The sequence below is a fragment of the Haliotis asinina genome, chromosome 11 (assembly GCF_037392515.1).
Source record: "Haliotis asinina isolate JCU_RB_2024 chromosome 11, JCU_Hal_asi_v2, whole genome shotgun sequence".
Lineage (NCBI taxonomy): Eukaryota > Metazoa > Mollusca > Gastropoda > Lepetellida > Haliotidae > Haliotis > Haliotis asinina.
In genome coordinates this window covers 13,848,690-13,876,282 of record NC_090290.1, presented here as the reverse complement: position 1 = coordinate 13,876,282, position 27,593 = coordinate 13,848,690, and the positions used below count along the sequence as shown (strand labels likewise).

General features: G+C 39.3%; 1 protein-coding gene across 1 annotated transcript in view; it reads right to left on the bottom strand.

Annotated features, from left to right (window-relative positions):
* The window catches only part of LOC137256074 (muscle-specific protein 300 kDa-like), a 140,103-nt gene that overhangs the window by 52,945 nt on the left and 59,565 nt on the right, over positions 1-27,593 (bottom strand). Inside the window, exons 9-19 of the mRNA XM_067793767.1 lie at positions 15,919-16,035; positions 15,602-15,721; positions 13,368-13,554; positions 12,943-13,013; positions 12,416-12,512; positions 11,518-11,730; positions 9,642-10,964; positions 9,082-9,185; positions 1,163-1,514; positions 487-671; positions 20-139 (exon numbers count right to left, since the gene is read on the bottom strand). Of these exons, the coding sequence (XP_067649868.1) occupies positions 20-139; positions 487-671; positions 1,163-1,514; positions 9,082-9,185; positions 9,642-10,964; positions 11,518-11,730; positions 12,416-12,512; positions 12,943-13,013; positions 13,368-13,554; positions 15,602-15,721; positions 15,919-16,035 (2,889 nt within the window). The remainder of the gene's footprint in view (positions 1-19; positions 140-486; positions 672-1,162; positions 1,515-9,081; positions 9,186-9,641; positions 10,965-11,517; positions 11,731-12,415; positions 12,513-12,942; positions 13,014-13,367; positions 13,555-15,601; positions 15,722-15,918; positions 16,036-27,593) is intronic.

Here is a 27,593-nt window from a genome sequence, read left to right as displayed (position 1 = left end):
AGTAAAAACATCCACTCACGAGTGGTGTTGTCTGTGTAGGTAGGACTACCTCCGACACTTCTCTCATTGCCTCTCTCAGTCCCTCATTCTGGTCGTCCTGGTCATGGGATTCCTGGCGCTGAACAGAGCTCTGGAAAGTCTGAAGGAAAACAGGACATGAGTGACACTCAGACCCACTTTAACAAGTCTGCAGTATTTTCAATTTCAAATTGTTATATCTGTTGAGTGTGTGAGAGTTTTACTCCGCTTTTACCCATATTTTAGCACTATCATGGCGTAGGACACCATACCTGGACTTCACACATTGTATCCGTGTTGTTAATCGAACCTGGGTCTTCGGTGTGACGAGCGAACGCTTTAACAACAAGGCTACCCCACAGCCCCAGTAGCTGTTGAATATCAACATTTACTTACTTATCCCTGCATTGCAGTACTTAGGGTACTCTTTAGGTCATTGTTCCTTATTAATAAACACAAACACATTACCTGCTGTTGTCTGACCAGTTGGTCAATCTGCTGTTGGAGCTTTTCTAACTCTGCCTGGTGTGACTCAGACAGACGTGTCTCTCGGTCTTGCAACTCCCTCTGGTGGGCAGTCTCCAACTCAGCCTTGACTGCCTCAGTATCCAGGACAGCAGCAGACAGCTCATCCTCATGGGTAGCCTTTAGCTCTGGAAGAAAATGACATTAGATAATGTACACTTCAACATTCCAAGTCAACATCAGACTTCAGACAATGGTTCATTCCTTGTGGAACACACGCTATGTTCCACTAGAAGGATAACAGTTCCATTACTATCACATACTACCAGGTACCCATTTACTGATGTGTGAACATACTGCGAACACAGTCACTTACCAAAATTCCCCCCATACCTTCTGCAGTTCCATTTGCCAATCAAGTAGGTCTCAGTGCAACATAGTACTACAGTGTGACAAGTAACTGGTAAATACTCAAGTACTGGCTAAATGAACCTGTGACTGATAGCATGAGCAATTATTAATTTAATCAGGCAAGATCCTTATTCAGATACTTTCAACAACTAACAAATGATATGGTTCCCATAAGAAATAAAGCATTCAAACATTAAGTCACCAACCAGAGATTACACAGTCAGTTCAAAGAACTGGCAAAGCAAAAATAGAAAACACTGTCACACACCTTCAAATTTCTTCCTCCACTGGTTTTCCATTTCCTCCAGCTCTTGTTTGTATCTGTCTGTCAGATCAGGATGTCCTGGCTTCCCATCTGAACCATCATTCTCTCCATCCTGTGTCTTCCTCTCACCATCACCATTCTTAGCATCAGATTCTGTGTTTAGCCGTGTGGCTTTCTCCAGTTCTTCTGCATGCTGTTGCTTGAGCTGTTGAACTTCAGCATCCCGTTGTGAGATGAGCTGGTCCTTCAGCTGCTGAAGTTCGCCCTCCTGCTTGGCCTTTAGCTCCTCGGCCTCCTGGGTCCGGTCAGCCATGAAATTGTCCATCATCTTACGGTGACGCTCCATGAACCGCGTCTGCAACAGAGTGAGCGAATGAGTGAGTTAAATTTAAGTTGAATGTCATTTATCTCCCTTACCTTGCTGTAAAAGGAAAGTCCAGAGTGATGCAGAAAAGCTTGGTAAAACTAAAGGACATAATTCAGCAGAGTGAGCTATGGCACCTTATTGACCTTGCGACCTCATCATTCAATACTGGAATCCCACTGACATGACACATACAGAGAATTCAACTGAGCGTTAATCTGCCTCGGTGATAATCTGTCCTTCCTTGTCACAAGTACTTTCACGCTATAATTACCCATCATGATATTTAAATATAAGAATCTAAAATGATTCTGACATTTACCCTTTTATATGAGGGAGAGAGGTTGGATCTTGTCTGTTTCAAGTCCAGAATTCAGGGAATTTACCACAAGGCACAATCCAACTACATACTGATTCCACGATAGTAAAAAGGTTGGACAGAAATGGATTTCCTGTAAGGAATATGAAATGAACCATTCCAAAATTAAGCATTAATAATCATTTCAGATTCATTTTTATCAAATCAAGTATACTTCCTATCAAAAGTTTTCACTCACTAGAGAAAATGTAGCCACTTAATACAGGCAACTGTTCTGAACTTAATTTCGTAAACTATTCAATACTGTTTAAAGATACTGTTTACACATAAACTGATGCATTGTAAAACAAACTTGTAAGGTTGAAAAGATCAGATAGAGTTTAATAAATGATAAAAATTAGTGAAAATTGGAAAATTCTAACAAAACTTCACATCAAAATGCTGCTGTTCACATGCACGATATTTGGAATTGCTTTTCAGCAATTTGGTGCAACATATCTGCATAAAGTTTACAGTTGGTTTCCCCAAGTTAGTGGAGAAATCAATCTTTTATGTAACCATATATATACATGACATATAGTGAACGTTTTAAGTGAGTTTAAACTTTTGATGGGAAGTATATCATAAAGCAAATGATACAAGATATCTGACAAGTAGTTTGGCAATGGGACAAGGAGTTCCCAGAGGTGCGGTCTGTTCTGGGATACTTTGATGCTTGAAATGAGTTGTGTTTATTTCCACACAGGAATGACTTTCAAATGTTTATTTTCACTGGACTGGAAAAGAGAATGACGCTAATATCTGGATTTGTGTTTTGTGAATTGGATGACAAAACTATTTCATGTTTTTGTGCCAATGAATGGATGAAGTTACAAGGAGCAATGGAGAATTCAGCAGCAAATCACAATGGACACCAGCTATCCAGCTTGAAAGAGAAGCCACATTTCCATGCCGGTTGGGTGTAACCCTGAGATCAGAGATAGTCACACAACTGTCACACTTGTATACCATATAAACACTGGCCATTAAATATGATCAGACTCATACAAAACAGTCATGGTGGGCGTGGAGATTTATGTCTCTGAGATAAGTAAACTTGTCAACAGACATAACTGTCAACCATAAGGGCTAGTCCACAGCCTTGTTCTGTTTATTGCTTTATTGCAAAAACAACCCTATTCAAGCTGATTACACTCAATGCCAGCAACATTCCAAGAGCATTGATCTTATAACACTGTAGACTTCACGACTGCACATTAACAGAAATGTCTAATAAATTATTGAGTTTAATTCTATACTGCGTTCAGCATTATTCAAGCCAAATTGTCATTTGTAATTCTGATAAGATAAGTATGACTCAAAATAAATGCTGACTTCTCATGAAATTCTAAAAATGTCACACTGTGTTAAAGTTTCACACATGCTTTTTTAACAGAGTTAAATGTTTCAACCATTTAATTCATGCATTTCCTGGTGCTGTCAGTTTCACCAAGGTTAGCTTGATGTTGGACAATGGAAATCCGATTTGAACAGCCCCTTAACTAACCCTATCTCTAAACCTAACCCTAACCTAATCCTAACCCAGACAGAAAGACCTTATAGAACTGTTCCTGGAGTCTATTTGGTCAGCCCAATCAGTAACCTTATACCCCTAAATATAGAAAATGATTGCTACATTTTAAAGATCATTGTGGAAAAAAGGTATGTCACTGTGACTGACGTAATTTAACATTGATATTTTTATGAAGCCAATAGTTCAAACAAAGAAACTGAAAATCAATGAATGAACATTCTAGATAACTGAATGCATTTGTGTGTCTCTTCTGTATCAGATCTGTTTAAGTTCTGTATTAGTTATGCATAAGTTGAACCAAGTTATAAGTCTTCATGTTACGGGTGACCACTGAATAATTGATCTGTCAACTAGCAACACCTGGCTTAGCTCTACTGATATAACGGATGATACTAGGAATAATCCAGCATCGTTACACTTAGTACATACAGGTAAAACCTCATTACATGCAGATAAAACCTCACAACATACAAATAAAACCTCACTTACTACATACAGGTAAAACTTCACTACATACAGATAAACCTTCACTACATACAGGTAAAAACTTAGTACATACAGGTAAAAGCTCACTATGCACAGGTAAAACCAGGATTAACTTCTGCACTGAGAAACCTTGAGCATATCTGTCATCACTGTGATCATTACTGCAACCATCATCATTATCACCATCAACAGCAGCAGCAGATACCCTCATGTTAGAAGTATTCATGTTTTCATTTTGAATCGTAAGGGTTTGACGGGAAAATCTACTAATCGTGTGTTGTGGCATATTATAATCATTACATGAATTGCATCCCAGGTTTCATGACAATCGCGTGGTGATTGGAAAAAAGGTCAGAGAAAAAATGTCATGGAAAAAGGTCATGCAGATGATAGTGTTGCGATCTGTGCATTTTATGATGTCATGCATTTTACTTGAATAATTACTTTAATTTTGTTAGGTTCAAATGTGGTTCAGACAAATTTATGTACTGCTATTGACAATATTATGATGACTTTTAAATAGCTTATTAATTTTGCCCTTTTTTGAGTTTTTCACTATTTTCCTACCCAAATCTATTACTTTTTTCCTATACATTTTCTACAACCTGACAAGTATCCTCCAAACACCATATACATGTATCTAACACTAACCTGCCATCTCCAAGTCCAGTGTGTATGTACAACCCTCCAGCCCTGACCACTGACCACTGAATGTCACAGTGACCTGATCGTGACAACACTTGTCCCAATTAACAGTTAACTCATAGGGCTAATTATCATAGAGCCTTGTTTATCACAATCACTCAATTGGTAGTAATTACAACAAGATGCTAATCCCTGGAGGACAATGTGACAAGTACTGTAAGCCACAAACGAGCAAACTGTGCCATACTTCATTACACGGGAGCTAATCCTAGTCAGGTGACCTGGGCATGATAAGCCTTGATCCAGTGACCATACCATCATGCTGTAATTAGCTCTGCCGGAAGTGGTCATTAAGACACACAGCAATGAGGTCTAACCAGCTTACTGTGGGATTACAGACAGGGCAACAACAAGTAGCATCAATTGGAGTGACAAAAACCGAGGATCAAACAAACAACTGCAAGCTCTCTAGGAAGATACTGAGGGCACCGGACAACTGGCCGTCATCATATTATACTAGAATGTTAGATGGGGTTGTCTCTGAGGGGGAATAACTTGGTGTGTCACAGCATCAACACCCACACCCACACCCACACCCACACCCACACCCACACCCACACCCACACCCACACCCACACCCACACCCACACCCACACCCACACCCACACCCACACCCACCATCAGCTAACTGTTCACACAGTGCTTCTTAAACAAATCTACCAGATTATAACCTGTGTGATGCTTACACTGCAATACTACATGAACAATGTAAGTAAACGATGCTAATAATGTTTTTTAGCGGCATTCAGTTGTTATACATGACCTAGATCTGTTCTGGATGAATCTTCTTTCAATTCTTTGACAGAATACATTTCACCAGATTCTGATTTTCACCTGATACAGGTTTTCCTATCCAGGTTGTTATTGCAGATATACACAACATGATGCAACTTGCTCCAGTTCACCTCATGAAGGGGTCTGCAAGGACCCTGAAACATTGTGTGCCAAAGACTTAAAAGAAGATTTATCCATAACAGATCTTGGTGATGCTAATGTGGTTATCATGAATGCATGTATATATTTGAGCACTATTATGTACAGTGTTTACTAATCCTCTAACTTACCTTCAGTGACTATCTCCATTTGAACCATTTCATGATGAATCCCAGCACTGACCCAACTGACTACTCCCAGTGACCAACAGACACAAACATCAATAACATTGTCAATACAACACAAGAAACCATTATGACATTCCTCCTAAATCCACGGGGTAATCAGATCTGTTTGTCTGTCCCACACAAAACCTGCCCTGTCGTGTGACCTCTCCACAGTGCTACACTCAAGCAGCTTGTTTGTAAGTACTGCTACTACACTGGTCATAATCTAGGATCTCTCCACACAGGGTCTGCCTGCAGTTGGTGGGGGATAGTAGTGGTGGGGCATGGTGGTGGGGGATAGTAGTGGTGGGGTCTGGTGGTGGGGGATAGTAGTGGTGGGGTCCGGTGGTGGGGGACAGTAGTGGTGGGGCATGGTGGTGGGGCATAGTTCCAAAAATTATTTGTGTTCGATCATGAGGAAATGTGATCGATTGCTTGGTCATTTGGTCACTGCAACCAACCTTCCATTATTTCAATAAATCGGAACACCTTTAGTGGGGGGCCAGTAGTGGTGGGGCCAGTGGTAGGGGCCAGTAGTGGTGGGACATCAGTTGTGACGATACAGAAATTTCACAATACAATGGGTATCACGCTATCTTGGAACTGTATGTTTTGATTAGATGCATATCATGATGCTAGTGCTTTTCTTTGAAAGATTTACTTTGATAGCAAGCAACAGGGTCCATCTTGACATTAACATCAATTTCCAAATGGAACTTAACAATTTTAAGGTGAACAATGCATACCACAGTACAAAAAAAGTATTAATATAGTTATCATCAGATAAAGTATCACAATTGTCGATACTACGATATATCGTCACAGCTCTAGCAGTGTTGTGGTTCTTGCATGTGGTTGTGCTCCAGACCAGACTAATGCCATCCAGTGGAGTCTTGTCCACCATAAATCGGCAAAGTACCTAACACTCACCAAAATGATTGACAGTTCTTTTCACCTTGGAATATTTCCCATACTGATCTAAATTTGAAATTATTTTGAAATAATTACAAAGAATTATTCAAATTAATTCAAAGCTATTTGATATTACTTTATTCTCAGATTCACAAAACCTCATAATACATTAATGTCAACTTGGTAACCAAAAACGGTTTCCAAAACTGCCGGAACACTGAGTAATATCAGGTCAGTGGGACGGACACAAACACGCTTCATTCTTAGGCTGTCCTCCTCAAAGTGTCAGTGATACAATTACACCACATAACAGTTTCTATATTGACTAACACTGATTACAGTCGTCTTCAAGTGAGTCTTCCATTTACCTTCAATGTGACTGACACTTGGAATTATGGGAAATCAATGATACGAGGCCAGACTTGGATCGGGTGATAAGTCAACGATAAGTACTGAGGTTAACAAGTTTGTATTTCAGAGTTTGTGTGAAGATCAGGTTTCTTGTACTCAGTAGATATAATTGTGTTCTTTGCTTTACAGTTCAGTGCTGTAGGTGTGAGAAGATAAGCTTGACTTCAGACAGCAGTAAAACTGTTTGTTGTGATTGAGTATTTAACATGGCACTCACAATATTCCTGGTACATGAGCATGGTTTGAAAACAATTAGTTCCACCTGAGTATGGTTTGTAAACGATAAAGTCTCCCTGAGCATGGTCTGTAAACAATAAGGTCTACATGAGCATGGTCTGTAAACAATAAGGTCTCCCTGAGCATGGTCTGTAAGGAATCAGGGCTACATGAGCTGTAAACAATCAGGTCTTCATGAGCTGTAAAAACTCAGGTCTACATGAACATGGTCCATAAACAATCAGGTCTACATGAGCTGTAAACAGGTCTACATGAGCTGTAAAATGCTAGGTCTACATGAGCATGGTCTGTAAACAATCAGGTCTACATGAGCATGGTCTGTAAACAATCAGGTCTACATGAGCATGTTCCATAAACAATCAGGTCTACATGAGCATGGTCTGTAAACAATCAGGTCTACATGAGCATGGTCTGTAAACAATCAAGTCTACATGAGCATGGTCTGTAAACAATCAGGTCTACATGAGCATGGTCCGTAAACAATCAGGTCTACATGAGCTGTAAACAGGTCTACATGAGCTGTAAAATGTTAGGTCCACATGAGCATTGTCTGTAAACAATCAAGTCTACATGAGCATGGTCTGTAAACAATAAGGTCTACATGAACATGATCTGTAAACAATCAGGTCTACATGAGCATGGTTTGTAAACAATCAGGTCTACATGAGCATGGTCTGTAAACAATCAGGTCTACATGAACAAGGTCTGTAAACAATCAAGTCTACATGAGCATGGTCTGTAAACAATCAGGTCTACATGAACATGGTCTGTAAACAATCAGGTCTACATGAGCATTGTGTGTAAAGAGTCAGGTCTACATGAGCTGTAAACAATAAGGTCTACATCACATGAACCAGTGATAGATAGTAGGAGCACAAGCCTACATAAGGAGTGGAGCCTCACTGTCACTCTTAGAAAGACAAACACAGGTTGATAAAGATCTTTCATTCAGATATGACTACCAGTCATAAGGTCATAAAGTAGGTGAGTGTAATTCTGTAATAATATCCTCTATTTCTCTGTAATGAGAATCAAATATAAGCCTTCAGTAATATGGGGACTACTCAGGATCAGTGAAGACTTCACGTGGTAACCACTCTCCTACCCAGAGTTTAATGCCATAATTTGTCACATGGTACAAAATCAAATCAAGATCTGGCAACATAGATGATGTGTAAATATGCATGCATTCTAAGAATCACACTGCCCAAGTTCTGGTAGACAGTCTACATAACTACACAAAACAATATGATCAGAGCAGCAACAACATATCTGTTTACAAACAAGATAAATATCTGGCCTTGTGACAGGCAAACTAGCATCAGGATAGGTCAGGAGGAGGTTATATACCCTGCCATCCGTTACTTTCTAAATTAAAAGTGGGTCTGTGAATAAACTAAAAGACCATTTGCTATCCAACTATGGGTCAGTGAACAAGCCATGCAACTGTCTGTTATCGACTGTGGGTCTGTGAACAAGCTTCACAAAGATCTGGTATCTGACTGTGGATCTGTGAACAAGCTACACAACAATCTGGTATCTGTGCGTCATGAACAAGCTACACAACTATCTGTTCTCCAACTGTGGGTCTGTGAACAAGCCACACAACGATCTGGTATGTGACGGCATGTCAGTGAACAAGCTACGCAACAATATCTGACTGTGGGTCCGTGAACAAGTGTCACTCTCTCTCTCTCTAGCTCACACGCTCACTCGCACGCACACACGCACCTGTTATCTGACTATGGTGTGTGAACAAGTTATACAACATTTTGGTATCTCACTGTGGGTCTATAAGCTACATGACTGACTCACCCTCTCTGACTCCAGCGTCTCAGTGAACTCTTGCTGCATCAACTGCTTGGACAGCTCGAGCTGCTGGTCGTACTTCTCCTTCAGCAGCTCCTCGTCATCCATTTCTACAACAGTGAGTCACATAGTGATGTTGTACAGTCAGCAGAATCCAGGCACATCACAACAACTTGACAGCAAACTCTCGGTCAGACAAACCAGTGGTCAACAGATTGTGCAACAATGTGCATCAGAGTATAATAAGAGAGTGAGCTGAGATTAACACAAACAGAATTTCTGTTTGACATCAACTGGACATTCAGTGAAACCCAAAGTGATGTAGATCTTCAATGTTTACAAATTTACGAACACCAACCAGCATGGGTTTAGTAAATACACCTAGAAATATATAAGGGTGAATCTGAGATTTGAACAGGGGTGGTAAACATCAGTCTGGTCCAGCACTGTGTCCACCATCTCATCAGCTTCTACAAGCATTGAGGATGAGGAACATGATCAGCATTGATATCTACGAACGATCAAATTTTATTTGGCTCAACATACAAGAGCAAAATATCACTCACCAGAAACAAATTTGTCATTTCTTTCCCTTTCTTCATCTAACTGCAGCTGAAGATTCTCTATGTCCTGATGATGCTTCTTGGAAAGTTCATCTCGCTCAGATTGTAATTTCTCTAACTCTGCCTCCAAAGACCTAATCCTTGATTCTAGCTGTATTGTAACATCAGTGTTAGAATCGGCTGTAGCTTCACTCACGTCAGGAATAGCATCAACACCATCCTCAACAACATCCACAGCAACAGCCGTGGTGGCACTTGAAATTCCACCTGAGGAACTCAAGTCACTGTCACATGTGTTTACTGGGGCTGACTGCTGAACGATTGTCTCAACAGTAGTTACTTCCCTTGACACTATATCACCACTGACTTGTTGATTAAATTCCAAGTTCTTCACGTTTTCTTCATGTATTGTCTGTAATTCCGCAGCTTGCCGTTTAAGTTCAATTTCCAGCTGAACTTTGAACTCTGACTGTAGAGTTTCGATTTCCACTTTGTTTTCATGTTCAAGATCATGTCGAAGCGACTCCAGCTCCTGTTTGTGGGAGTGTTCAAGCTCTTCCAGCTTCGTGATGAGCTCATGCTTGTCTTGGGAGTAATCCACACTACTGGAGTCATCACTCCTGATATCCTTCTCTTGCAACTCATTCAAATATTTCTCCTTTTCATCCTCAATGTTCTGAAGCATTTTCTCCTTTTCTGCAACAACCATCTGAAGATCCTCGATAACTTTCTCCTTGTCAGAAACAACCATCTTGATGTCCTCAACATCCTTCTCCCGATCAGTCACAACACTCTGGAGCTCCAAAATCGTATTCACTTTTTCAGAGAGTTCAGAATTCAAATCACTAATTCTCTTTTCTTGTTCATTTAACTGATCTTTCAGAAGTTTCACTTCCTCAGTTGAATCTCTTGATCGTATTTTCTCCTCCTCAAGCAATCTTTCTAAGTCACTGATCTTGACATCCCGTTCTTGAACCAGCTTCTCCATATCTGACAGTCTTGAAACAGACTTGGTGGCTCCACGTGGTGATTCAGCAGCAGACGACTCATCACTGTCAGTGATAACAGTCAACATGGTTGTCCGCTGCACGTACGCTCGCTCTTTAGCAAGTTTCTCAGACTCTCTTGAATCCGACAAGTTTTCAGAATCTCTATCAGTGCTGGCTAACATATTGCTGAGCTGTGTTTCATACTTAGTCCTCAAATCAGCGATTTCATCAGAGTATGTTTTCTCTATTTCTTGCACATGTTTCTCATAATACATCCTCAAGTTTTCAAGCTCTTTGGTTTGCTCTTCTTGAGTTCGAATCTTTTCCTTGTCAGACTCTACAGACAAAAACAGTAAAGATAATACTATTCCTGCACTTTCACAACCAAGTCAGGACCAGACAACCCAGTGGTTGATATCAAGAGCACTATGACAGGTCATTAAGTCTGAACAACGCATGCTAAAACTGTGACAAAACATTTTACAACCTTTGTTTACATAATCTAAATCAAGAATTTATAATTATGTAATAGAGATCATTACCTAATATTATTTTCACTAAGTCCTACGGCCTCGAGGTAATATCAATAGCACTTCACAGCATTTAAATATTTATTTAACAACACAGCACTGAACAATACAGGAACAAAGGTTAGTTTAGTATCTTAAAATATAAAAACAGCACAAACTGACAAGAAACAGAAACAAGGCTGAGGTTTTTCATTTATCTCCCCTGTATCCATGACAACAAAATGGCTGCAACTGAGTATGCTAACGTTAACACTGACTTCAATAAATAGAAAACAAGGTGTTATGTACGATCAATGCCTCATCCCTTATCCCCTAGTATACTACAATACAATGTTTAGGTGACCCCCCAATATTACACACCTGTTGTCAGTGCTAGTTTCTCCTGGAACGTCCGGACTTGGTTTTCATATTGCGCCTGCAGTGTCTCCATCTCCTGCTGCAACAGCGCCACCTGCTCTGACTGTGATGTGACACCCTGTGTTCGTGACTGCAACATCGTCTCATACTCTGATAACATCTGACTTCTCAGCTGCGAGATCTCTTCTCGCTGACTCTCAAGAAGATTTCGTATTGCTGAAACCAAGTCAAAGGGACATAACTCATGGTAAGAGGCTTGAGCAACTTGGAATACACTTCTAAGAGTAAATGTGCTTCCTTCAGTTTGATATTGCACAGAAATCAAATTGAGAGGGTTCAAACTGGGAACTGCTATGAAACAGCAACCAATCAAACATATTAACTCCTGAAGATCAGGGTCTCCTTTCGCAAAGCACTAAGGTGATCATACGTCACTAAGGTAACCTTAGTCAAATGTTAAGAATGGGAGTTTAACCTTAGTAAGGGTGCTTCATGAAAGGCACCCCATGGAGACAAACATACTCAGAGATGACTAGTGTGAAAGTGTGATCAGGCCACGGTAGAAAAATAGTCAGGGTCCAGACTTAAATGATCAGAGACTCTCATCGTACAGCATGAGTTAGTGAGTTTAGTTTGACGCTGCACCCAGTAATATTCCAGCCATATGGCGGTGGTCTGTAAATAACCAAGACCGGACCCGACAATCAAGTGATCAACAGCACAGATGTTTTTGGTGGCAAACATGGGCTGCTGAAGACCATCATCACGTCTCTTACAGCTGGAAGAATGCAGAGTGTGGAACACAACAAATAAACAAAACATATATTAAATGCATCCAACTAAGAAGAATCTTACATCATGTTTCGAATCATAACATCTTATATCTGACCACTGAAGTTACCTTCTGAAGTAGTGGGGATAGTAAGGTCACTTGGGTCACCACCAGGGGGCGTTTCAAGGTCACGGAGTACCTGCAGTTCCAACTGCTCATTGATCCTCTGAAAGACAAACCAAGAAATCCAAGTTATCGTCAAACATTATTGTCTTCAATCCATAATCATTATCCTGGACATATTGATCACCTTGACATCGTTAACATGATGCTAAAACACATCTTACACTATCAATGACTTAACAAGCAGAAATACAACCAGCGTATTTTAATCCCATGATGCCAAAACTAGAAGTTAAATCTTTAGTACCTAGCTGCTGCCATAATCAACTATCACTGGGATGCACATTTACACAGCTGGAAATATCAACAGAAATCTGATTACTATTACCCTACCCCAAATTAATCAACAGTGTAATCACACAAACAGACAACATATCAATAAGTTAACTATCTAAGAAGTAAATGCAGGTTCAGGAAACTGGAAATTCCTCACTGACAGTATCTCTGTGGTCTGACACATGCTGCACACTCACCTGAACCAGCTGTTGGTATCTGTGAGTGAGTCTCTCATCCACTGGACCTATCCCTGACATAGCACCTGGGGCTGGACACAAAAACATTGGGTGAATTACATGCTAGGAACACAGGGCATGATTTAGTGATTTCCACTTATGGTTTCAAACTGCAAATAGACTTGGCTTTCATTTTATATCTGCTCATAACGTAGCTATTAAATTTCACAGTGATAGTAAAGTAGAGCTATTGTTCTTTGAAATTTATCACTCTTCCATAAACAGTCCAGTAAACATTAACATGAAACATTTTGTCAAAAAATCAGGGCACGTGGAAAATCAGTCAGGACAAGTTACTTTCTTAAAGTCACTTGCCCTGTGTTAAGTGGCTTTCAAAAAGATTTTTGAACTCATGAGAAGCTATACCACATCATGACAACACCTACTAGTATCTGACTGGCTGTGGGACGTTGTTTCCACATTAGTCAGTCGTTCTTTGGTAAGTGTTTGATGAAGATCGGCGATGTGGGCAGCGTGCTCCGCCTCCAGCTCTGACCGCACCAGGTTCAGCTGACTTGTGTGGATCTGCTCCATCGCCACCTTCATCGCTTTCACCTGCAGGTCCACTTCATCCTGGAGAACAAGGGAGGTAGGAAGATGGTGAGGTAGGGAGATGGTGAGTCAGGGTGGGTGGGTGAGTTGAGTGGTAAGTGAGAGGATCAATGGATGAGAAAGATGGTGGGTGAGTTGGTCAGTGGATGAGTGGGTTAGTGGTTGCGTGACAGGTAGGTTAGTGGGTATGTGAGAGGGAAAATGTACACAAAGAGTTTTCTTTTTCTTATGTGAACCACTCATTTTTCATACAATGAACGTATAACCCACATAATAAGTGCTGAAATACTATGCCATTATGAAGCCACTGTTTGCGGATGTAAACAAGTCACAGTCAACACCCTTTGATTCTGACGTAATTGCTGCCAGACTGGTCTCCTGTCTAGTCCCAAAGTCAAAAGACGTAAATACTGACACTAATCACGTGAAAACACAGATGTAAAAATATGAACGAAGCATTACAACTGAAAGTGTAAGCAGCAAGATAGAAATGATCATTGGTATTTTCATTCATAACCTCACCTCAATGAAATTGTAAAATGTGTCTAAAAATGTTGACGTTCATATGACGTCACTATCGGGAAGCGACTTTCTCAAAATGGCATGTTCATCAACATGGGTGCGAAGGATGTTTGGAAAGAAATTTTCATTGGTTTAAGCAACGTATATGCATAAATGTGACATGTAAGCAGTCCGACACATTCTAACAATCTGCTGATTGTTATTTTCGTTTTGTTTTCTTTGTGATCAGGGGCAATAGGGAGAAGTGCCCACATCTTTGTGTGTGAGTTTACATCAGTCATGGCGTAACACTTACGGAATCTAAGATACATTGTGCTGAATGGTGGAAATAATTGGAATACACACGTTTTTATTTCACTATCTCTACCATGCTTTTCCGATGTATGTTCTAAAATGTATAAGCAAGTTCATGCAACGAGGAGGCAAACAGATCAATCGCAGTATGAGAAAAACAATACACAGTGTACAATCTGAGATGGCTGATACATTTGTCTAGATTTCACTGAGACACTTGGTTTTGGTGACAAAGACCATGTGTCATTTCATTTTGAACTGTATGAGGAATTCAAGGATTCATAGAAGGAAGATGGTTTTGAATTATAGTTGTGAAGTAATGGCAAAACATAATGGACATACGTGTGACGTGATTTTGTAAACACACATGCTGAAAGTCCACTTTGACGTTTGTGCAGGTGCAGAAACATTCTTAGTGATTCTCGGTTCTTAAACGATGCTTCAGAACGATCATTGGTGATTTGGCCAGACAATAAAAATGATAGTGTTTTCTCTGTTATTCATGGTGTTTCACTGTGGTCATAGAACTCTCGGTTCATCATAATGTAGACACTCTGAATCAATATAACGCAACAAGAGTCATCCCCATGGCCCCCACATATTTGAAAGAACATATCATCTGACAGTTACTTGATGCATTTTTGGACTAAGTTTGAATCATTCCCTTGGAAATCAAGAAAATAAATATGACACATCTGTAAATAGCAAGAGGCAACACTCTGGGGTCTACCTCACATATCTACCAAGTTTTGAAGAAAGATATTAAGAATTTTCAAGTTGTGCTCTGGAAACGAAGCCCATCCTTCCTTTTTGAGACTACATAAAAATCATTTCCATGGAAGCCGAGAAAAATAAAAATGACAAAAATCTGTAAAGAGCAAAAGGCACCATGTCAAGATCTGTCATATATCTGTCAAGTTTTGCATAAAGATATTAAGAAGTTTTCACGTTGTGCTTCCAGAAACAAAGGTCACTCCTTCCCTTCAGACTAAGTCTGTATCTTTTCCACAGAAACCAAGAAAAATAAAAGTGACAAAAATATGCAAATAGCAAAAGGCACCACTTTAACTTATGTTTGATATATCAACCAAATTTTGTTGAAAGATATCGAATGTTTTTTCAGTTGAAAACGAAGAACCAAGGATAAAAATCAGTCAGAATTTAAGAACTCAGCATCAAACAAATATAGCAAGACTAAGTCTGATGTGGATATCAAACACACCAAGAGAAGATGGCAGATGAAGGTACTGACCCTGTTATCATGTTTGGCCTTTTGGATCTGTCGGTGAGTGAGCTCAGAGATCTGTGTCAACACAGTATCCAACAAAGCCGCCTTCTCCTCCGCCAACTCTTCTCGCAGCCGGGCAACACTCTGTGCCAACATTTGCAAATATCATAGTGAGAAATAAATAATCTGTTCATTGCCTTGCTGTCATAATTTAAATACTTAACTGTTCATTTTGCTGGACAAAAGAAGAAACTACAAAGAAAATCTCTTATGTGTTTTCAAGCAGATTTAACAGGACACTGTGGACCTACTCCACTCAGTGACACCATCAACACTGTTACCTGTTGGTGTTGTTCCTGTAGCTGCAAGTCCTGCTGGGAGTTGCGGTCCCGCTCTGCATCCAGTTCACCTTGTAAAGCCGCCATCTGAGATTCATGCTGAACCCGTAGTGACTCCAGCTGGAACAGAACACCAGTTTATTAAAGTTATTAAATGACCATTGGAACTGTTGTGTACACTCCCCTCCTCCCGCTTTATCAAATAGCTGTATCCTGTATAACTGCCTCCCCATCACTGCACTACCTTCTACACTGTGCCATCCACTGAAGTGGTAACAGTCACCACCAATACCTTTGTGTACGTCCACAGTAGAGATGTTTAATAGCAGCTGATCAGGCATGTATGAGTGTTGGTGTCTACCTGTAGTCAATCAATACATGTCAGTATCCTTCACCTCTGTAACTTACCCCAGCTCAATGGTGTTTCACCAGACATGACATGAAGGTAACATAGTCTATACATCTAGAAGCTCATCATATTGTAATGGTAACTTATCCCATCTCAACAGTGTCCCATTTGACACAACACGTTGGTAACAGTCCGTTCAACCAAAAGCTTATCACTTATCCATCCTCAACGGTTCCCCCCTGGACACAACACGTCAGTAACAGTCCGTACATCAAGAAGCTCATCATTGTCACAGTAACTTATCCATCCTCAATGGTGCCCCCCAAACACAACACGTTATTAACAATCCGGACATCGAAAAGCTAATCATTTGGTGCATCAAAGACAACATCACCAAACAAATCACTTATTTTCTATGAGTGCCCTGTTTTCTGCGTGCTTTCTCCTCCTTTACACAGACAATGGTGACCCTCCTGATTGTATGAATATATGGATCTCTAAATGTGCAATCAGATTCCTATTCATAATTGTTGGGAAAATGTTGACATATATTTGAAGCTTATTTCAAGGTATCACCATGCGATGTGTAACAGACCTTATTTTAAGCACAGGTTAGTGATACGAAACTATGACAAGTAGCAAACTACTTCTGATGTGAAAGGATCTGAGGTCCACTCATGCCAAACCTAGTTCCAAGTTTGTTGTAAAAATATGTACCATATTTCAAACATATTTAATCTCAAGAAAATATAATATGAGTTTCAAAACAAGAAATGACAAGGACAGAAACCAGGAAAGTGAAAAACAATTATCACCAAAAATGACAGACCCTCTATCTAAAGTTCAAGGTCATGAGTTGAATAGTTGCGTGCTGGTATGATTACCATCATTTTAACTTATCTGTGCTCTGCTGACCTCTAAACTATGGCAACTCATGTTTTATCAAATCAGGCTGTTTAAGACGAAGACATTGTTATCTTTTATTGGAAAGCATTAAACTACGACACTACTACTACTATTCTTCAGTGAACAGCTGAACACAGCAGCCAACTTGTTGAGAAACTCTGGTGGGCACACACAAACCTATGTCTGAAACAAAACCAGAGCTATAACTGCAAGAAAGGACACGATGTATGTTTAAAGCCACAACGTCATAAGATAAATAAACCAGTTTGTCCATACAAAACCCAACAGTGCACCACCTGAGTCCAGTCTAGTACAAGAAGCAACATATGGACTATGATATCGCAAGATTTCACCCAGAGCATTTCTATAAGACTCTATGTGCCACATTTCCTTCTGAAAAGCCTTAAATTTCAATTTCTGACTTGTTACGCGCAGTGAGTAAAGTATGACCAGGAATACATTCCTATAACAGAACAAAACAAATCAATTAACTTTCAGTGTCTGGCAAGGTAAAACATTATCGTAATTTAAGTCTGTTTCATTCACATACTTTGCATGATAAGCCAAACCAAATGAAATTATTTAAAATACAAGCCTCTGTTAAGTCAATGACAGCTGATGTAATGGGTCTCTACAGGAAACTATTGTTTTTTAGGGCATTACTTCCTGCCCGACAGGAAGTCAATATCAACATTCCTGATGACATGTATCATTATAACACTTCGACTAGCAATCTCACAACAGTCATTTCTATTTGGTCATGCACTGTCACTTTCTCATTTTCATTGTTATGATTATAACACACAGGCTGATTGTTGATATCACAATTACTGTTGCACATATTACATGCATATTGTACAAACTGCATGTAAACAATATTGCCTTGTTAGTATTACTATCACTTATCCAACATTATCACTTACATACAATTTTCAAAGATATTAAATCTGCATATTGCAAAATATACTTTTCTCCCATTTATTTAATATTTTCCTTGAATATGTATGTGGTACATTAAGAGATATACATCAACTAAAATTATTTAGTCAAGTTCTATCAACAAATCATACACAATTAATGTCAACATGTTTACATGCATTATTTTCAATGCAGAAAAACAAAAAATCTAAAATCAAAACAACTCTACCACAGCTGACATTCAAGTGACAATCACACAAACAGTACTGAAGTCACCCACAGGAATATTTCTTTATAATGCCATGTGTGCAGTATATATCATGGGGCTGTTTCTGTAGACGTGGGTACCTTTGTGTTGACAGTGTAAGTGTGTGTCAGAGTGTGTGAGAGTAGAGAGCCCCCACTCCCACATTGCAGCCAGACAGGTGCTATTTACATGCAAACTGCCAATCAAACAGTGTGTGGGACCACTGTCATTCCCAGATATACATGCAATGTACATGAAGGCAATCTCTTCAGTGCCATATCATGGCTTGGTGGTCACAGGCATGCAATCAATATGTGATTCTACATGGACAAACCACACACTTCTCCAACCATTTCACCGACTGTTTCTTTGTTGGGCAAAATTAGGCATATATTTCAAAGGCATCATCCATTCCTGACAACATAAAATATCACTGTCTTGCACGTCTAAAAAATGAGGCCTGTTTACCTGCAAGCGACATGTTTAAATAACACCTTCCACTCAGTCTCCCGCTCAACTTGAAATACATGCTTGAATGGCCGACCTCAGTGACGTTTCCAAACAAACCCCTTTATAACGCGTCTCTATTCGTCACAGCTATTACACCACTCAACGCACACAGTCAGGATCCGACAAGCATGTAAACTTGAGGGTTGATATCTCTGTATTCCTTTCCACACGTCAAGATAAGAATCTCTACATGTCAGGCATGATACTAATATTGGTGTTATAATGAGGTATTGTCAATAGTCGCTACTGGAGATCTAGATTACGAAGGATCTAATTTGCAGCCAACTAAATTATTCAGGTGTAGTCCGTTTTCTCCCAGGTAAGCCACTGTGTGCCATTGCAAGGTACGTCTATTACCTAATTAAACTGGACACTAGAACGCGACTTCCTCCTGTCTACTGAGATGTACGTAACAACACATTTCCATACACAAGGGACTTTCTAACAATAATTACAGACTATCATGCAGAAATGATTACGAACACTAATGAAGATATGGGCCTTGATATGTGTACTCTATACATATCCTATAATAATATGTTTATATTGAAATTTAATATCTTTAATGAATACACTTGATGACTGAAGATCCCAATGAAATGAAACTTATTCATTCCCAGCCGAGTTGGTCAATAGCACGGTAGCTGAATGGTTCAAGTTTCAGTGTCTACCTACGGTATGATTGTCACAATGTCAGTGAATATCCCATCTAAATACAGCAGGGACTTCAAAGTGACTTCAAGAAAGTGACTTGTCCTGACTAATTTTCCACTTGCCTGGGTTTCCATGACATAATGATCATGATGAAATTATGACAGAATAAATCAACACAGTATTTGCTGTTAATGTTTACTGGACTATTTATCAAAAAGTGATCAGTAGCAAAGAAAGATAACCCTACATTATTATCATTGCAAAATTTAATAGATACATTTTGAGCAGAAATGAAATGAAATCCAAGATTATTTGCTGTCTGAAACTCTCAGCAGAAATAATCAAGTAGTCCATGGACAAGTCAGACACCATTATCTGATTGCCCAAAATGCAAACTGACTTGTAATGGGCATCAGGCATGGGATTTTGAGCACCTGAAATATTTAGTGATTCTATCGAAACTAACAAAGTTACAAAACTGTTTTACTAAAATAAACTAACAAGTTGGAATTATCACCGTCTGTTCTTCTTACCTGATCTTATCACAAGCATTCAAAGATTTGTCACTTCCACTACTTTTCTAACTTCGTTTAAATCATTTTAGGAAAATCTAGTAGCTACCTGACTAAATACTACATGTACCTTTTGTTCAGACGCCTCCACGACCAGCCCCTCTGGTATCCATCGCACAAAAAATCCTTCATTTTGACTCAATGAAATTGACAATAATTCATCCATTGTCAATATCAGAAGTACATTTCACATAATCGACAGCCACAGATCAACAAAACTTGCCATGCTGATGTACACCACTGCTGGTCCTAGGCAGGGACCTCAAATGTTGCATTTGGGGCTTGGCTGAAGTACCATAGTGAACAATCAATTATTGATCTGTGGATAATCAATAAATCGTGCCCTCTGAACTGTATCAGTCAGTCTTCTGACAGTTCACATACTGAAACTGACCATGGAAGGAAGTTTGTCACCAGCTAGGAGAAAAGTGAAATCACAGGAGGGTAAATCTTTCTCCAAGTCTTCACAAATAAATCCAGATATGCTGGTCAGTTGTATCAACAGGTCGTTCTAAATAAACATAAATGTAATACTAACATCAAATATGTGAAACCAAACTAAACCTTTCAAACAGCATGTGGTTGGGAGTCATTTCCTTGTCCAATCAATGCAAGTTTTACACACTGATTAAAAACAGGCATGACATCCTTATCTACTGACTCTGTACGGGGGTGAACTCAGTACCTGCAGCCTGGCTTCTATACTACATGGCCACACCATGACACTGCTCCTCTACAAAATGGCTTCTCTTCGACAAGGCTTCCCCAAAAACATGCATCTCTACATCCTTGCCTTTCTACGACATGGCTTCATCTCCAAAATAAGGACTAAGGCTGATGCTGGTATGAAGACTTTCTCTCCAAACAAAGATGCTAATATCTCAGCATAAATACATTCAAACTATTTACACCATAATCAACAATTCCATTACATGCATGAAGAAATACCAATGGTCTTTTTTTTTTTTAAATCTCATCAATTTCTTGTGAATGACTGAGAATATGTTATTAATAGTTAAATGCATCTGCCTATTCAGGCAATAACATACTATCAGTTGATGAATCAGAGAACATATATGGCCAATAAATAAGCATTTGATTATTAAGACCATAGTCAGTCATTAATTACATTGTATCTATGCAGAGACATTCACCTTTTTTCACAAATCTTGCCTATTTCCTGCAAGCTCAGCTGATGAGAGGGAAGATCATTTTCCTTCCCTAGATCATTAGTTATGATTTCCTTATGTGACACTGAAGACAGAGAGTGTCTTGCCAGATGAGGCCTGTGCTATTTATCAACCACAAATACCAGTATTTCAAGATATTATGTGACTGATGTACTCATGCGTCCATCCTCAAAACACTACTTCCCACCTTAGCCAAAAAATAGGGGGCAGAAATTCTGACTGTCCAAACTTCAAACTTTAAAATAACACCTTCAGTAATTCACAAGTGTCAGACATAATTTGATAAGAACAATGACAATAGATAAATATTATTTACTATATTGTAACATACGTTGCTGGAGTTGATACATCGTACAGTCATACCATCATCTGGAAGGAATAGGACAGTATACTCATTTCTAAAATATGTCCTCATGTATAACAAAACTCTTTGAATTTCACAGATACCAGAATCAGAACCTGTGTCCCTGTCACAGGACTTTTGTTGCTATCAGTCAAATAACATAAACTCCATACATGGTCTCCAAGAATTGTGCACATTCCAACTACTCCATGAATCTTGCTTGACCACAGCATTGGTCTGAGGCACTGCCCAGTCATAACCTCCCCATCAACTGGACACCAACCACCTCGTTGACCAGTTCACGTAATAATGCGTCTACATTGTATGTGGGGGATTATTGATTTGGCTAGACCGGAACTCTTCATTTGAATGAGGCAGAAAATGTAGGATGCGTGCGTACTCACAAAAACTTGCCAATCAATATTTTTGACTAGGGAGGTGCCACAACACCAATTCCACCAAAGTCCCTTGTCGACAAATTGAGGTTTACGAAAATAGTTACATCTTTCTTCAAGGCAAGTTTCAGAACTTGTAAACTAAGTTGATAATCTCAATTCTTCACTTAAGTCGTGGCACATATTGATTTTTCATAATTTTTTTAACACTGCCACCAATGTGTCACAGAAGCAGGAGGTTGCCATCTCCTTGAAGAAGGAATATTATTAGATGAGACCCAAGACAGGCATTGTCAGGGTTGAGAGGTCAAGTGTGTATCAGGGATGCTGCATGTATTTCCAGACAATTGCTCCACACGAGAGAAGCTGGATCCATAGAAGACAGTGATCCCGTCACCATCATCATCACAACAAAGGACAGGTCAACATGACATTGCTTCGAAATGCTCACAAAACTTTTTAACTATCAAAACTATATGGAAATTACTCAAAGCAATCCAATTTCTTACAAACCATAAGTTTTCATGAGGCAAATAAATCAAGATACTAGGGCTTTTCAATGGGACGTTTTTAGAACCCTGAAGCCAACTATTAAATTAACAATATTTATGTCTAACAATTTCAAAATGATTTCATTATGGAAATCTGAAGATGACAATGGAAGATATGAAGCCACATGACATTATTTCCTGAGTTAAGCAAATCATGATGATGCAAACCAATAAATTCCTCCTCTTGTCGAAACTCCAAAGGTCAAGGTCAATACCCTGATTCACATATGTAGGAACTTGATGTCAAATCCCGTTACAATCAATATTTGTTTCCCCAACCTTAAAAGCTAACACATAAACTGCAGCGAATTATGTCAGGATGATTCAATATTTCAAAGTAAAATGAATCCAGACAATGAATTCTTCAAAGTACCAAAGCATTTCAGTTCAATGCACTACTCCTGGGGTTCTGGTCAACTACTGACCACTGACCACTGACCACCAGCAGCTAACAACATTATGCAGAGATTTATTTCAATTCTTACTCAATGGCACCAATGGCAACGACAACCAAAAGACTCTACAGCAGACGCCAACAAGAACGGCCATGTTATATCATCTCTGCTCTACGGATTCGTTATTAAATATTCAGCAAATTACCAGTAGTGGGCTACCTTGGTCTCTGAAGCCAAACCAACAGAACAGGTGGGGTTTAATTAAGGCTGAAATTAACATGCACACCTCTTGATGCGCTGACAGCAACAAACTAATGACATTCTTTGCCCAATAAGTGTCATGAATCATGGATGTGAAGGAATAATCAGATCTAAGTACATCTCCACCAACCAGGACCAGATCTGACATATTCTGATGTAGTCATCATACGAAAGAACTGAATGCACTATTTTTTCGTTATATGATCAATGAGTCCTAACATTGAGACATAACAACATTGCTGCCTAAAATTTGTGAGGATTCAAACATGGGATTGTGGACTAATGCTTAGTTTGAATATATGTCATTTTGAATTGAAAAGCAGCCCCAGGGAGAGATTCAGCACCTAAGAAAGATCTAGATGTGCCTCATATAGGGCTTAACAATGGGGAAAGGGCTGGGCAGAAAGGAAAAAAATGCAGTTCACTGACTCCAGGGGTTTCTGCATGATGAACAAACACTTGTACTATCCCAGTTCTGTAGTCTGCTTGGGCACAGGACCCTGCACCACAGTCCTAAATGTCTTCACATCATGACTGTTACCAATCTTCATCATGTGAGTCGCGAACAGTTAAGCTCAAAGACCTTGATGTAACTGTGATGTTGTTAGAGGCGGCAAACATAACCCCCCATACTCCTTCAGTTCGGGCATCCTGTCCACCATGCTGGTCAGTCCCTACATGTACCATCTGTATTATGGGACTCCTGGTACTTACCATACAATGCTGGATGAAAGTTAATCATTTCTGTGCTCATAAATATTCTGTCAACACACCTGTCCACACAGTCACATTAATTACCCACAATGCCCAGCAGCACTAAACCAGTATAGCAGACAGAGGTAGATTTGCCAAAGAACAAATCCTAATATTTCTGACCATCATTATCATGGCGTGTATGCTGTAACATTATTATCACAGAAATAAAACTGCATTCACTCAATCAGTGATTCAGGACACCAAAGACTCACAGTATGGAAATGAATAAAACTGACAGCAAACTCCCCTAAGTATGCAACTTGAGGTGTCACAATACCACAAGTAGCATCTTGTATACCTTAGTACATTAGGCCAGACCAATTTTAGTTCTTGTTTTACTGATCCATCTACCGTATTTTTTCAAAAGTAAAAACAAAATATAAATTACTTTTATTTGCTCAAAAAATAAAATCCTAATGTTTTTATTTACTAAAAACGTAAACTCACTAGGAAATACTTTTTAGGTTGTTTTTTTAGCCATATTCACTTCATATATTGTCAAAAATAAAATGCTTTCAGCATTCAGAAGGAATACTGCATGTAGTTTGGAAATTTTATTTTTATTTTTTTCCCGGCCTGCCATTAGGTTTTCAAAGGACAAAAATCCGTAAAACAAGAAATAGAATTGGTCTGGCCTTACATACATCTGACAAACTCATGAAGATGATGTCAAGACTCCAATTCAGACTAAAACATCAACTGGTTCCAAGACTGGCAGTTACACAAAAAAATGGTCCAGCTCTGTACCAGACACAGACACAGATACACAGCTACTCATTACAAATGCAAGTATGCAAATGTATTTACCTTCAGCATTTGTTTTGACAGAAAACATGAACAACATACTGCTCTGCTTACGTTCCTATACCAACAAGAGTATTTTTACTTCACAAACAAATGTCCACCTATTTGCTATTTATTTCCAAGGCCACAAGGATCAGAATGTCGTGCTTATTATCACCCAATCACAGCCCAAGGCAAAAACGTCTACCACGGTAACCTACAGCAGGTAGACAGGGCAACACCATTGTCAGTATTAGCCTCCGAGACCTGACAGAATATACAGGATTCCTACTGAAGTCTAGAATCATTTAAAGTTTGGATTGCCTAAAAACTACTAATTGCTTGATCAGCATTCTAGAAGTTTGTGAGTTAAATATGAAACACAAAACTTTATGGGTATCATCCATATAAGGGTATGTTTCATTTATGGATTGCCTCAGCTCTAGAAAAAAAATTGTTCTGTGACCCTTTTGTTTTGTGGTTTATTTCTGGGAATCAATGTCAGTTCCCTTTCATCATCATCATCATCATCATCATCATCATCATCATCATCATCAGTCCACAGTCCAAGTCCATCACACATACATACAAAGTATTTGTAAACATGCAAAACACCACTGTTTCCATCAATCTGTGTTTGTTATAGACGTTTCTATTAGGAAAGGGATGGATTAGGAAAGGGATGATTGGATTGGATCCAAATTACTGTATGTAGGAAAAAGAATTTGTCTACAAGAATAATACATTTCCAGCCTTAAATAGAAAGGATGAGGTGATTTACCATCACATTTAGCCCCAGCTGGAACCACAAGCACCATGTCCTAAGGAACAATGAGTGGTGTAATTACCAACCCAAGCTTCTCATGACGTCATGAGGTGACATGGCCAAGAGCATGACATGTTCATTAAAGGAGCATGTTTTGTGGCCCCCAGGGTATGTTAAGATATGACTAACAAACAAGTTACAAGTGCAGCATGATATGGCCCACAGATATAGTGGCATGACCTGCATCCTACCCAGAGGGGGCATGCTGAGTGAGAGAGAGTGAGTTCAATATGCTGGCGGAACACTTTCACTTGCTAATCTACCTATGCAAAGAACTTGAGTTGGATTTTTACCTGACACCATCCTTGATAATCTCCTTGGTATATGTTCCAACAAATCTCCAATACTGCCCTGGATGCATCTACAGCCCAATAAGTTTATTACCTCCCTTGGCTCCTGCACATTCTCACAGTAGGCAATCAGCTATGCCACGGTACAACTGAGTTCACCAGTGTCATCAAAGATAGAGGTCACAATCATGAAGGTTTGTTTGCAGTCCGACTCAGATTTGGGACAAAATGATACAAACACATTGACAGGTCTGAAACTAAAAAAATATATACAAGTACTCCTTCCACCCCTATCAGAGTACCTCTGTATCAATTGTTTCCAAGTTTAATTGGTTAGATGATTTAAGAAGCGACATTGGCCTGTGATTGGTTCGCTCAACTTCCCAGCACAGACACGATTGGATAAAAAAACAGCCAAAGTGAGGTAATAAAATCATCAGGCCGAGCCGGCTAGATGCAACCAGGGTATATAGTGGAAACATATCAGAACATAAACCCTGGAGATTATCAAGGATGACCTGACTCTGACAATACACTTTCTTTACAATCAGATGAACATATTTTTGACTCGTATAATTACTTTATAAAGAAAACTAACCATCACTGTGATAATCCATGCTGTCAAACATAAATGTATCCATGAGACTCACTACAGTATGCACAATAAGGACACAACATGGTCTTTCATAACTTCCAAACTTATTTGTTAGTTGAAAATGTTATGAAGGTTTGACTGTCAATGAATAAATAAGTAAACAAAAGACTTATATTTCAAGTACTTCATCATGAGACTATTTCTTCATTCACGTATGCACAATGCAAGACAAATATCAACCTGCACAAATAAACACTGGATATTTCTCTGTCCAAACCTTGTTTGATTTCCAAAATATTTCGCAGGTTACAAAATGTTTAGAACACAACCACCCAGATCACTTATCAAGCTTATGACAAGAGATGTATTGCACCTTGTCCAAACACAAGCACATGACCCACCCTCAACCCAGGTTCCAACTGAAAGAAGCCCTACATTCTCATAATGACAAGTAACACCTGACCTTTGACCCCAATACTTTCAATCCATTGCCATACATAAGTCAAGTCACTCAGCTCCAACTGTGAAATGTGCATTGATCTTGTGAGTGATATGCCATGATTGAAATGTATATTGACAGGCTAAGATTGACATGTTTGGGCGTGTGACAGGCCAGGTACACACTTAGTGAGCATGATTTGTTTGCATTGATAAACATGGCACCAAGCCTGCTGCACTAAGGCATCACAGACTAAAATATGGCTCATGAATGACATCACCTCCAGTCCTAGTCTCCCAACTAGCAAGTTACCTCCACTCAGTGTCTATTGTTAAGTTTACAGTACTGATCTGACTGATATATGAGGAAACAGTCAGTGTGTCGGTGACAAGTTGGATGTGTTAATTCAAGAGTGTCTCCATATAAACTGCACACAAAATTGCAGCTTCTGGGTGTGTAAAACATTCTGCCTAGACCTGCAAATAATCAATGTATAAATAAATATCAACAAATTTTTAAGCGTCAACGTCAGAGGATCCTGTCATGAATAAGGGATGTAACTCTAGACCCTATGATGTAGCATGGCATGAAAGAACCAGAGATCAGTCAGCACCTCAAACAACCAAATCACATTATCATTGAACATTTCAAAAATTCTCCTATTCTTGTAGCGTTACTGCACTGTTATCTGACTAACT